The 13824-nt window shown below is 32.5% G+C and overlaps 2 protein-coding genes and 1 pseudogene across 2 annotated transcripts; 1 reads left to right on the top strand and 2 right to left on the bottom strand.

The window, feature by feature from the left end:
* Nucleotides 1-4029: 4029 nt before the first annotated feature.
* LOC139884357 (tobamovirus multiplication protein 2A-like) lies at nucleotides 4030-6499 on the bottom strand. Its single transcript, XM_071868399.1, has 6 exons — nucleotides 6264-6499; nucleotides 5230-5329; nucleotides 5026-5106; nucleotides 4830-4934; nucleotides 4356-4562; nucleotides 4030-4137 (listed from the first exon to the last, which is right to left on the bottom strand). Exons 1-6 carry the CDS (start codon nucleotides 6497-6499, stop codon nucleotides 4030-4032), a joined length of 837 nt encoding a protein of 278 aa, XP_071724500.1.
* A 2286-nt stretch (nucleotides 6500-8785) lies between these two features.
* LOC139884347 (protein LONG AFTER FAR-RED 3-like) lies at nucleotides 8786-11883 on the bottom strand (annotated as a pseudogene).
* Nucleotides 11884-12163: 280 nt separating this feature from the next.
* LOC139884358 (transcription initiation factor TFIID subunit 13-like) lies at nucleotides 12164-13275 on the top strand. Its single transcript, XM_071868400.1, has 5 exons — nucleotides 12164-12266; nucleotides 12363-12400; nucleotides 12504-12563; nucleotides 12676-12750; nucleotides 13156-13275. The coding sequence occupies exons 1-5, from the start codon at nucleotides 12164-12166 to the stop codon at nucleotides 13273-13275; spliced, it is 396 nt and encodes a 131-aa protein (XP_071724501.1).
* Nucleotides 13276-13824: the final 549 nt, after the last annotated feature.

Genomic DNA, 13824 nt, shown 5'->3' with positions numbered 1-13824 from the left:
TTATCCACCAAGAGATGGATCAACTGGACGAAAACTATCAGAAAACGAGATTGAAGAACTCAATGCCAAATATTTCGCCGGAATACTAAGAAACACCGAAAAAATTGATACCCATGAAAAGTATTTTATTAACTACATAAGTGAGAATATTCTGATATACTCAAAGTATAGTCAAGAAATAAGTGCTGAAGGATTAAGAGCAGTTCAGATTTTCGAAGGACCATTTTCGGATTTCTCTGGATCACTACAATACCTGCCTTACAGGACAAAAGAAATAATATGCACTCTCCTACACAGCAATAAAGACAACAACTCTATAGATTCTATCTCAATAATAATGGAAGACAACAAAGAGAAAGAAGACAAAAAAGAAAAGCTAGAGGAATCCAATACAGATGATGAAATAATTGCATCCACTAGTTAAAGCAAGATGTAGACATCTGTGTCTTCTTACAACAAAACGTAAGTCCTGATATAAATCTTTAAGGGCATCAATAATGTATCAATAATGTAATGTGTAAGGGTATTAAGTGGAATATAGTCCACTTATTATGTGTATAAATATGTATCCTCTGGTTCACTTAGGACTCAGAGTTTATTGAGTGAATTAAAATTCTCCTTTGTTTGTTTGATAACAAACCAACGTTTTGATTTCCCGTTTATAGGAAATCTGTTTTACCAAAGCAAAAATCAGCAAAAATATAATAATACCAAATACATAAAAATCAAGCAATCTATTATCAAGAAACCAAGAAAATCACCAGCAAAAGCATTCACAAAGCAGATAGATTCAGGTATGGATTCGTCAACTAATACACTTGATTTATCTTTAATTGAAAGTTCTAATACTGCAAAATTATTTGTTTTACAAAATGAAACTAATCAAAAAATAATCCAACTAGAAGAAACAATTTCTGATTATAATCAGAAAATACATATAAGAAGAATTAGAAAAATAGAAATAATATTCAGGAGGATATTACCCTCAGATTTAGCAAAAGAAATAGCAACTAAATATGAAAACTATCTAAAATCGTTAATAGCAAATTAATATAAAAAGATTGAAGAAAATCTAGATATATTAACCCATATAGATATACAATTAGAATATCTATACAAAACTAATATATACTATGATCCTGAAGAAGATAATAATACAGATTGGTCAGACCAATCTATTTAAATTACATCAAGCATTTGTATTCCTATCTTATTAATAAAAATCTATTTATTTCCTTCCAATTAGCCAATTATTCAAATTCTAATCCGCGTTATAAAAACTGGTATCAGAGAATGAGTTATATTAACGATATAACACAAGGAATATATTTAATGAAACTAAAGAAAAATAGTCCAGATCTAATTAGTCTAATAGATCATTGTGAAAATTATATAAATAAGTGTCATAACGACCTTAGAATTATTATGGAATTAGATAACGGTAATGGAAACATCAGAGTTTTAAACATTTTACGATTAGAACTATCACATAAAATTGACTTCTACTGTGTTATGCTGGAACAACTTAGACTTTACAATAGTTAAAAATGGAAAAAGAAATAGCTTCATCATCAATTAATACTATAGATTATTTAGATCTCAAGAAGAAAAATGTACTTTCAAAAGAGATATCTTAATTAGCAAAAATATAATCAAAAAAATTAAAAAAGAAGAATTAAATCTAAAAGAAGGACAAGATATAAAAAAGTCATTAAGAAATATTCTAAGTAGAAAAAATATACTTTATTTCGACAAAATAACTGCTGAATATCCAATAAAAATTTCAACTGCAACCGGAGAAACAAGTATACCTATTATAAATGGTAGAGAAATTAAAGAAAAAATTGATAAGTTAAATATAAAAGAAGAAGAAAGAAATAAAATAGGTTATATTCACATATCAACTGTTCAGATCTTAATAAAATCAACAACTATTTGTGATGATAAAAATTCAAGATCCACGAGATATAATAATAGGAATAGTAAATGGAAATCTAGCATATACAAAATTAAAATTTAATGTATCACTACAACTAGGAATACCTTTATGTACAGAAATTTAGATAAATCATTAATAATAGCATACAAATTTTATAGAAATAATTTAATGGCAAAAGAAGACTACCCATTCACAATAACTTATGAAATAGGATATGCCTTATCAAATAGTCATCATAGTATACGATTCAAAGATAAAGATAAAATTTATTTAGAAGATCTATTTGGCATCACGCCAAAAGTAGAAACAATAAAAACAACACCAATTAGTTCGGTACCTAGAATAGATAATACAATAATAAAAGAACAAATATTTCGTAGATCGAGTATGAAATTAATTAGAGATAATATTAATTACATAACAGAAGAGGAATCATCGTCTTCTAAAAATAATAATATACAAAAACATTATAAGGACTAAACTTTAAATTTATAAAATTTATCAGGACTAAAATATAATATTAGATAAAAACAAAACAGAAAAAACAAATGTGGATCCCACATGTAAGTGATTAATTAGTAAAATTAGCATTTCCGTATTCTCAGTTTCCGGGAGGACCTTTTGATGTTCACCTTCTAGGATTAGTATGTATAAAAGTAGTACACCCCCAAAACGCACTAGCAATTTTCATCATCATCATCAAAAATCCACTGGCTGAGCTCCAAAAACCTACAGTTAAAACTCTATAAATTAATAATGTGAGGATCGGAGAAATTTATTAATTTAGAGAGTTATTAATTTATCGATAAATTAATAATTATTAATTTAAAGAGTTTTTAACCGATTCAACGTAATTCATATTTTTGTATAAACTAAGTAATTATACTGTACATACCAAACAAAAAGGCAAATAAATGAGCTCTTGGATACAATAAGAAAAATTAGAGATGAGCTCTAAATAGACTTGAACTTTCAAGGAAAACTGACAACTATTGAATCATATTTCATTAGAATGTAATATATTTTTTTCAGTTTCTATGAATTATTAATTTATAATTTTCTTGAGACCGAAAATTATAAAGAGATCTCCCGAAAAATTATTATCTTATTATTTTATCAAGTTTTTGAATTTTTTACATTGGCCCAAGTCGGGACCGGACAAATTTATTATTTTGGAGAGTTTATTAATTTACCGAGTATTAATTTAAAGAATTTCTACTATACTCCCTTCGTCTCTCAATACATGCGGAAATACGTGTTTTTATGTAAATTATGTATGAGAATTATCCATATACCGAGAGACGGAAGGAATAATAATCTGTCATTCTCTCAAGTCGAAGATATAATAAACTTTGAAACTGAGAACCCAAAAATACATTTATGATCTGTACTACTGCTTTTAATTTGGACCAGGGAGCAACTAGAAAAAGGAAAACAGAGACGCAAAAAAGAAAAAAAATTTAACATGAAAGCGACACTCTTCAACTACCATACAAAGAGAAATGAAAAGTCATACACGACTCTCACTGGTAATATCTTGCCATTACCAATCATTCATTCAGTGCATTTTCCAATTCATAATTATGTGTGTGGACTTTGACTCAACCAGACCTTCAACTTTGTTTGGTGCATCTTGCACAAAATACTCCTTTGAAGGGTGTCTGGAGGAAGAGAAGACAGAGCATTCTCTAGGCACAAAACGAACCCACCTAATCATAGAGGACGAAAAGCCATTTCTGATTTCATCGATGTTGCTCCAACCATCATCAAAGGAATAAAGACGTAAAAATAGAACAACCTATTGCCAAATGCACAAAACCTAGAGAATTTGTAAAGCAATTACTCTCAAGTAAAAAGGAAACAAGATAACACAAAACACAGTAAATGCATTTAACACAAAGGATCTCGGTTTAATTGGAATCATAAGAGGGGAGAGACACAAGCAAACTCCTCAAGAATATGTATTGTATGGATTACACAATGGAAACAAAATAGATTGTTGTCTGACTGAGAAATTTGAAGCTGTCAAAACACCTTTGTCATTTCTGAAACCCAAAACATTTTGCATTTCAGCGAAACTAAGAAAGTGATTACATGATTGTGCAGCGACCCTTTTCTTCTGTTGGCTGTGTTTGAACTTGTTGATACCTTTGTGACTCGGAAGGGTTGTACGTAAACTCAGAAGTATCAAGCCCATACTGGTATTTACATGCAAATAAATATATACAAGAGCAGTGTTAAAACCATGAAGATGAATCATACTCATTTACTTGAAAACTGTATGCAAAAGCAGTTTTATAGATGTCAGTGAATAATTTAAGTGGTAAATAAAAACTGTAAGAATACCATTTCAACCAGCAGATGGAATTATCCCACATTTTGTTAAATCAAAAGTTTGCACTAGAGGAAATCTCACCTTTTCCCGCATACGTGTGCTCCAAGGATCAGTTCTGCCGCCACGCTGATCCGCGTTTCCAGAAATTGGCACACCAGTAGCAGGAGGTAGTCTGTTTATCAAAGGCTGCCTAATTTGTTGCCTTGGGACTATGAGCTCATCATCACTGTCATATTCTGGAGGTTTGTTTGCGGCCCTAACCACAAGGGCTAGAATAAATATCAAAACCTGCGAAACAAGATATAAGGTAGTTTATGAGACAGAGAGAAAAAAATAGAAGGAAACTTGTGATTATGTAACTATCTCAGCATTGCTCTCCTATACGAACTAAATAAGCAGAAACACAAAAGGCTTATGAGAATGCAAAGTTGAAAAGAGATCACCCCAAGTGAATCAAAATTTTGATGTTTGAAGTCTTTAATCTACATTTTGGGTTATGAATAAGCATCTGTGCACTCATGAATATTGTAAACAGAAGTTACATCATATGCTTACCTCTAAAATCAAACAAACAAGAGCAACCCATCTGACAATATCCCAATGTTCTCTAAGACAATCATAAATCATGTGAAAATCTCCGGTATCGTCTGTTGGAATTTTCTGAAAAAATAATAATAATAAATATTATTCCATGAATTAGATATGCTACCACACCACCTTAATTTTTAAAAACAAATCTGCAATTTCTTACTTCTTTCCAGCTCTTGTCAAAGTATATATAGCCACAAAATGCCAGTTCCACACAGATCATTAAGACCACCAGTATTGAATACTAGGTTGTTATTAAGGAAGAATTCGTCACACAATAAGAACCTCAGTCAAACATCAACGGACAATGCCAGAATGTACAAGTACCATACTAAGAAGATACAAAGAAATATAATAATTAGGATACGAAAACCAAGCAGCATCCAGTTCGAGTACAAGATGCAATGCATCCAATCAAAGAGATGATGAAGAGGATTACGCCAAGTGCAAGGAATAAATATATGAACCTGAAAAGAAATGAATGCAAATATTAGAATGACAGCACATACATAATGCATGTAAAATATTAAAACATGCCCAGTATCCCAAAAACTAACTAACAGAAGCTTCAAGATGGTATAAGACTGAACCACAAGCAACATGATGTCATTTCAAGTACAAACAGAATAAAAAACACTTTCACAATGGATAACCAGTTTGAATGGTACTCCCAACCTATTCAACCAGATTTCTCCATCACACACAAAGTGCTGGGAACAGAACATAATGCCTCAAGTTGGCTACATAAATTTTGCTATCAGGACTTTCATATGAATATTTGGCAGTTTCCTGTTACCTTACAGTTCATGATTTGTAAAGGCTTACAACATTTGGAACAGCTTCTCTTCAAAAGAGAGAACCATTTATAACAACCAGCGGATAGCTGTGTTTAGTCTAAAAGGGTTTATTCACGGTGCAATTACATGTATGCAAATAGACTGCTCAATATAAAGTCCTAGTTTCTACTTTCTACATCTGCAAAACACTTGACACATGCCATTTTTATGGAGAGAATAGAAGAATTTTCATGTTTCATAAGGGAGTGCCAGAAAACAATGAAAACAAGTAAAAGAAAAGGACAAAACTATACCACCATCATTTATTGCTCAGTTTCCATGGGAATAATCCCTTCAGGATAACAAAAACCAAAATAAATCGTTCAAAAGTTCGCAATCAACTGCAGAGAAAACGAATGGCTTCTACAATAAAAGCATTTCCATCATATCGTTCTCCTTTCCCTCATCCACATCAAACATAAAATGCACGACACGAGTCCAATTCATCATTACTCAGTATAAGTAACCGATCCAAACACGTAAGAAGAACACACAATCATGAATTCTATTGAGACAACAAAAATATTGAGCTGAAGTATATAATTAAATCAAGGAGAATTCATACCAAGCCTTTGGTAGGTGATCAAGAAAGCTACTTGACAAGGAAACTGCAATGAGCATCGGTCGACCAAGGTCAACTGTATCCCCAGTTACAGGTGATAATAATGTAAGAGTATCATCAGCAGCTCGTTTGTATTCCACATACAAGTAAATTCCATAACCAACCATTGCTAATCCCACAAGAGTAATCAAGAAGTTGAGGAGCTTCAACAGCCACTCAAAGCACCCTTTACAACCCATCTCTTAAAATCTGACCAACCCCGTCAAACAAAACTCAAACGGGCTCCTGCTATTTCATCAACTTACCGATAACCTAAAACAATAAAACAGATTTACTCAAAAATCACAAACTTCACAATGAGATTACATCAGAAATTTTCGAAAAGATTGGAACTTTAAAACAAACTAAATAAATACTAATAAAGAAACAGAATTTTAAAAAGGTAAGCAATACAAGATCATCATCACCACTAAGAAAAGTAAAGAATGGTTACTCCAAGTCAAACTTTACTTTTCTATCAGCAATTAAAAACCCAATTAAAATTACTTCAAATCAGCTAATGCTAAGCTAAAACCCAGTACAAAATTTGCTCAAAACCCCTATTCACCGAACAATTTCAAACGATCGACCTATCGATCGTAGCATACAGAAAAAGAAAAATTGAGCTAAAATCGAACTATGTCATAGTGAATTAACCAATTGGGTAAGTTCATAATTATCAGATGATCATCCATTCAATCAAAATTAAGACTTACAGCTAAATTGGGATCGAGCGAGTTTTTATCTTCTTCGTTTCCTGGAGATTGAATTTAGTGCTTTACTGGACCGGTGGTGTAATTGAATGTTCGAAAGAGAAAAGGAACAGACAAGCTTTTTTTGCTCACTTTCGTTTTTGACAGCTGGCATTTCTTTTTAATATTTGACATATTAATTTGTTTTTGATAATAATAATAATTGAGATTTTTAAGTTTTTTCTTCAGTTTTTTCATTATTTAAATGAAGTACTTGTTGCCGACTCTGGATAATAATAATAATAGATTTTTTAATATAGATTTGGATATAGCTTTTCCCTAGAATGTTCTTGTGTGGATGTACTTGTTGTATTTTATAGTAATTATCTTTTTATATATATATATTATTTTTTCCGGTCTAAAATAGATACAAATTTTTGTATTTATTTTGGGACGAAAATATTATAAATTATCCAATATTCTCACTTCTCCTCCCAACCTTTCAAAAGAAAAAATGTCGCGATATTACTGTTTTATGATTAACGAAAAACGACTCGATTCATCTTTATGTGAAATTAAAATCAAATAAAAAGATTAAGGGAGTGAATGGGATCATATTTTGTCTTAAACTAAAATGAGAATTAGGATTTTATTAAAATCCTCAACTCAAAATCAATTGACATGACTTTTTCAGCAACCTCAATTACTGAACGTCATCGTACTTATATTGATAGAAATGATGTACAATTTGATTGGTATTATGGAGCATGAAGCTCCTTGATCGTATTTATTTTAATGGGAATAGTGCTCTCCATTTGGTGTTCAATTTATTAAAATCCTCAATCAACTCAAAATCAATTGACATGACTTCTTCCCCAAGCTCCATTACTCAACGTAATCGTACCTATTTTGGAACTTTAATCGATCTCTTTTTCTCTCTCTGACTCTCTCTATAATACATATCGATTCCACCAAAATATAATGAGTATGGAGCGACACCACACGAACACACCAAAACTCGTACAACTTTAATCAATTGTAATCGGATAGAAGAGTCTTAAAAATCTTGGAAATGTAAGCATTAATTTAAACGAAAATGAAGACGATTTATTCATTCGATCCGGTTTGCCTTTATTTTCTACATCATTATTTAGTTTGAGAGGTTATAAGTTAACTGGCCACGTCTAGATGCACTTATGTTTTAGCTATGAAATTCATAAGGATTAAGGACCAACGACCTTAAAATATAGGGACTAAATTGAAAGGTCACAAGAAGTTACTTACGAAGTGACTGAGAGTCAAAAGAATAGAAATGGTAATGACGAGTGACGACTGAACAACTGCTAGTGTTAAGTGGAAAGTTAGTTGGACGTTTTTTAACGTTTTCTGTTTCGTTGACTAAAACCTTTTTCTGTTTGCTGACGAGTAGCTGAGATTTGAGAAGCCAACAAAATTGCTTTTTCTTAGATTCCATGGGACACCACTAGTATAATAAAAATTCATCTTAAAAAAATAAAAATTCAAAGCGAAATATAATATGTTAGTCTTGCATCTAAAGCAAGTATCATTTCGTTCAAGAGGTATTTAAAATGTGTGTTATTTGCCATTTAAAGTAAAGTTATACATTTTGAAAGGATTGTTCCAAATAATAAACGAACACACAATTCCTACCATCTTTCAAATTAAGTATGAACAAAACAATCCTTCAAAAAAGAAAAGGAAAAAAAAAACACAACCACCATAGATAAATTTTAGATTCTTAAAAGAAGCTTGAAATTCCATTTCCTAATGGATTCATGGGTAGGCTTGAATTCCACCAACATAAGTTGCCTGGATAGATGCATTTCCCTTTTCAAACTCATCCCAAGAATCAGATGAGAGTATGACAAAGTCTGCAAATTTTCCAGTCGATAATGATCCTAGATCGTTCTCCAAGAAACATGCTTGAGCGTCAGAAATGGTGTGGCTACATGTAATTATACCAAGATAATGTACTTATTATTAATTCAGTAAAAATGAAAACGAATTTTAGAAGGAATCAGAGTTTACTTGAAGAACAAGTTTTTTGCTTACGCGATAAGAGATTCAGTGAGTGAGAGGCATTCTGACTCGATCCAAGCTTCCTCCCAACCTGGAGGTATTCTTTCCATTGCCGTTCTCAGACTAAGCAAAGGATTAATATCTACATACTGCAAAAGTTAAAGCACATTATTGTCTTTTTTTCCATAATACCAATAATTCCTTCTAAACGACGAAAAGAAAACAATGAGAAACGAAAACTTTCGTTTCTCATTGTTTTCTTTTCGTCGTTTCACAGTGTTCTAATAATGTTATATGATGATCAAATACTAAACGGATTTGATATTTACTGGCCAATCAGAACCCAATGCCAAATGAGTATTGCTAAGTAAAAGTGACCCAAATAGGAAGGAGCTCTTTTGTGCCCTATCGATTCCGAGCTTTTTAGTGACAATATCGGCATCAATCAAAAGGTGTTGTGGCTGTTAATAATTGGAACAGAGAACAAAAAAAAGTAAAGAGGAAGAAAACAGAAAAAACTTGAATAACTATACTGAAGAATGATAAATTCCTAACAAAACGCTAAAAGAACCTGCACTGAGGTGCAATGCAAGTAAACAAGAATATGAGGAAACAAACACCTGCAGGCCAGCTTTATCGGATGCCATTGACATGCTAAGAGGACGATTGAGTTCAGTAACTTGTATTCCATAATTTCCAGGATCATCCAAATAGGGCTGTTAAAATTAAAGACAGCCGAGCAATTTCCTGATAATTAATGTCATGAACAGGAAATTAGAAGAAAAAGAATTCTAGAAATATGTTTTTTTAACCTCATGGAAGAGGGCAGAACTCCAACCAAGAGACCCATCAGCAAGTGCCTTCACACCACCTAAGTACATCCAATTGCTCAGGGCACGACCTCTTGTGCTAATAATATCCTGAGAATATGCAACGAAAAAAAATCATAAATATATATTTTGGAGCTAAATGGAACTAGGTTTTATTTTCATCTAGACCAATGTCTTTGAGTCTGAAAATGTTAAATTAATACCCGAATACTCAGAAATTTCACGAGAATTCTTAAGATAAATGAAAAGAGCGGGCTAAGTACTTTAGGCTGAAAGTCTCAAACTTTTTGTCATTGCTATTTGCTAATACTATTATTAAGCTTTTCCAACAAAAAAAAAAAATACAACTTTGTTTTTGTAGCTTCACAGAAACTAAGTGTTGAATAATAATTATTGAAAACAATGATTGCACGTTTACGGAATTGCAAAACAATATAAGATGCACTTAAATAGGAAGAAAATTACTACTTGCTGCTGCTTTGACCCTTCTTACAAATTCCTCTTTGTGATTCACACCTCGGAGTAGAACACGATCCATCTGTTTTTCAGGATCAAAATGATCAACTCAGTATCACCAGTTCAGAAACTTTGCTCTTTTCATGCAGATTATTATTGAGACATGGGCGTTTAACTTAAAAGTAAAAGATGTTTACTGCAGGAAAAATGAACTCTTGGAATCAAAAAGTTGATTTCATCAGAACATATATATAATACAAAAAAGAACAAGTCATTGAGCAGGAGTTATTGGTGAAACCTGCAATCCTGCATTTATTAAGTGCACATGCGAATCAATAAACCCAGGAACAACAATTTTCCATTATAATGATTTTATTTTATGAGGATCGGATAATAAAAGTATAAATGATTGATGGGATGCTTTCATGTTAAGCTTCAAAAGTCGATAAATACACTCTCTTCTACTCTACAGTCAAACAAAAAGTCAAATGTCGTCAACGATCGGAATCTCTCAGATTAAGCCCATGATTATCACTTTGATATTCAGGCCCACCTATATATATATATATATTATAAGGATTAAAATTTTAACGAAATAGACATCAACCATCTGTCAAGAGTCAAGACTCCATAGATAGACCTTTGAAAAGCTCGAAATCGATCTCATCCATCTCCTCAGATTCAATCCTGGTATGATTTTTCTTCTATTTTTTCTCCTTTGCTTTGGTTTAATTGTCAAATAGTTCACTCTTTGGAGAATCAAAATCCAATTTTTAAGTTCCTGTGTGTGCATTTGAATTGTTGAAACTAAACTTCCCTAGTTCGCTTACAACTAGAAATTTGAGGACCCAAAATCGATTTTCATACGAGTTTAATTTCGTTTCAAATTTTCTTTGACGAATCGATGAATGGATTTTGATCGGATAGTTTCATGGCTGTCGTCGTAATTCGGCTGACGAACTAGTCTAAGCTGATGATATCAAACTTTGTATCCTGCTAGTTTATCTTTTGCTTCAATGCAATTTTCCCCTTGTTTATATGTCTGTTCTTGTTCCTGTTTCGCAGGGAGATTACTGTTTTACCTTGTTTAGTTGTCAGAGTGAAAGATAATTACTTAGCTATAAACATTTCCACTGTTCTGCTGTCATATCCCTATCTTCGATGAATCGATGGTTGAATTTTCATTGGATAGTTTTGCGGCTGTCGTAAATCTTTTTAACTATGTCGATGCGAAATTCAAAAGAGTAGTCAAAGCATTATAAATTCCAGAATTGGAGCATTTGGACAGAACTATAACTCTATAAGGAGCATCTGGACAGATTTGGAGCTTATCTAGAATTTGGACAGAATTGGTGCTTATCGATGGAACAACGGTAACTAAAACTATAAGGATCATTTGGAAAGATTTCAAGTTTTTCAACAATATTGAAGAGTACCTCCACTGGCTGTCCGCACGATAGTTCCACCACTCTGATCTTCTGATAAGTTAGTAATCCCAGCCAACTTTAGAGCTACTGAATTAGCTAGGGCCATACGACCATCCATCCTCGATAACCAAACCTGCATAGTAACATATTTGAGACAAAGAACATAAGTACATAACATAGCGAGAAGCATGTTAGTGAAAGTGCTTATCGATAATTTCGTGGTTTCATAATTACTCTGGATTTCTCTGATTTGAGTTTAATTTCTTTTCGATTCTGTTTGTTCTTGTCTATACTAATGTGTTTTCAATTACAATAAGAAAACTTAATAGTTAATATGTAAATTGAATTTTTAATGAAAATTTCGAATTTTGATTATTTGACTCACCAGGTATCCAATCGACACTTGATTTTCGTCGAATATGAGCAATCCTCTGGGGGCATCATCTTCAAAATCCAAAGTTGGAGCCTCACAACCATCCGAGACTTCATTCAAGCGCAAGCGTGGAATGTTTCAGAAAGATTGTGAGTAAATCTGTCTTGTATTTCTGTTTAATGATGTTATCCAATGTGATTTCTTTCGTTCTGATTTTACTTTTGCCAATGTCAATTGTTACACAGTGCACCACATGATGTATGGTTTTGGAGATGGTCCTAATGTAAGTTCACATTACCTTGTTGCCTCATCATTTTGATGAATTTATTTTCATTTAGTCTATCGCATTTATGTTGGTGAGAATTTATATTCTTGCTTTCTTTCAGCCACTTCCTGAAACAGTTGCACTAGTGGAAGACATTGTTGTGGAGTATGTCACCGATTTGGTATGCTTAGCTTTTATTGTGGTTTAAGTAAAAATTGGTCACATCGTATCATTCTTCTCACGTAAGACATAGGTGTTGGTATCGTGTTGCTAATTTGAAACTGGATGCACAGACACATAAAGCTCAAGATATTGGATCAAAGAGGGGAAAGCTTTCAGTTGAAGACTTCCTGTACCTAATTCGCAAGGTACCTTGGTTTTTGTAGTATATTTACTTGCAATTATTCAGAATTTACTATTTAACTGCATTTGAACAAGACCTCATCTTCTTACTTCCAGAAAATGTTATCCAATTTTCGTCTCATACCCAATAACTAGTACATTTTTCTTAAGAAATCTTGTTACTTAACTCTCAAGTTATTCAGATTTTACAATGTTGGCATAAAATGTTGGCTAAATTTCTGTCGGCTAAGTTCTTACTTCCATAAAATGTTGGCTAAGTTTCTGTTAATCATTTTTTGAAAAATACAAGTAACATGTGTCCCGTCAAAGTGCATTTTATAATAGATGTCTTGATCCCTTCACGTGTGGAAATTTCTTCTCTCATTTATGGTAAATGGTATAGCAATAGTAATCCAAATCTGTTGATGCAGGATACTCCAAAACTTAATCGATGTACAGAATTGCTGTCCATGCAAGAAGAGCTTAAACAAGCTAGGAAGGCTTTTGAAGTTGATGAAGATAAGTTGGAGAAGATGGCGTCAACTGAGTGACATGGAGAAAAAACCAACGGCTTTACCTCGAGCATGATGTAGAGGTCTCCTTCATGTTGCTATATACTATTCTTATTTCTATTATGCTGTATTTTTATTATGGTGATATTCGGTGCATTCGTTTGATGAGAGAGCGTTCGATTTCATTGTATATGAAGATTATCCAAGGAGAAGATAGAGTGAAAACAGTGACAACTCAAGAAAGTAACCAACCTTTTGCAGAAGAAATGATAGGATAAATAGCTTCTAATTTGTTGAGAATTTCTTTTTGTTTGAAGTTATATTTATGAAGTTTATAAACTTAGTGAACGTTATTTCAATAATTTATAAACTTTGGTGATATTCTATCCCAACTGTAACGAGCCAACGGTAACCGTAAATTTGTGATTGCAATGCACATAGATACGATATCGTTTCATTTGCTATTTTTTCTCCGTATTCGTCTACACGATAACGATTATGTGTTCCTCGAAACAGCCACCGATAACTGTAAATTTGTGATTCCATCACAATTCACACATCGTTTCGTTCAACCACCATTATGACTTC

The sequence above is a fragment of the Rutidosis leptorrhynchoides genome, unplaced genomic scaffold (assembly GCF_046630445.1).
Source record: "Rutidosis leptorrhynchoides isolate AG116_Rl617_1_P2 unplaced genomic scaffold, CSIRO_AGI_Rlap_v1 contig54, whole genome shotgun sequence".
Classification (NCBI taxonomy): domain Eukaryota; kingdom Viridiplantae; phylum Streptophyta; class Magnoliopsida; order Asterales; family Asteraceae; genus Rutidosis; species Rutidosis leptorrhynchoides.
The sequence above is the reverse complement of the archived record's forward strand: the minus strand, read 5'-3'. Positions and strand labels throughout refer to the sequence as shown.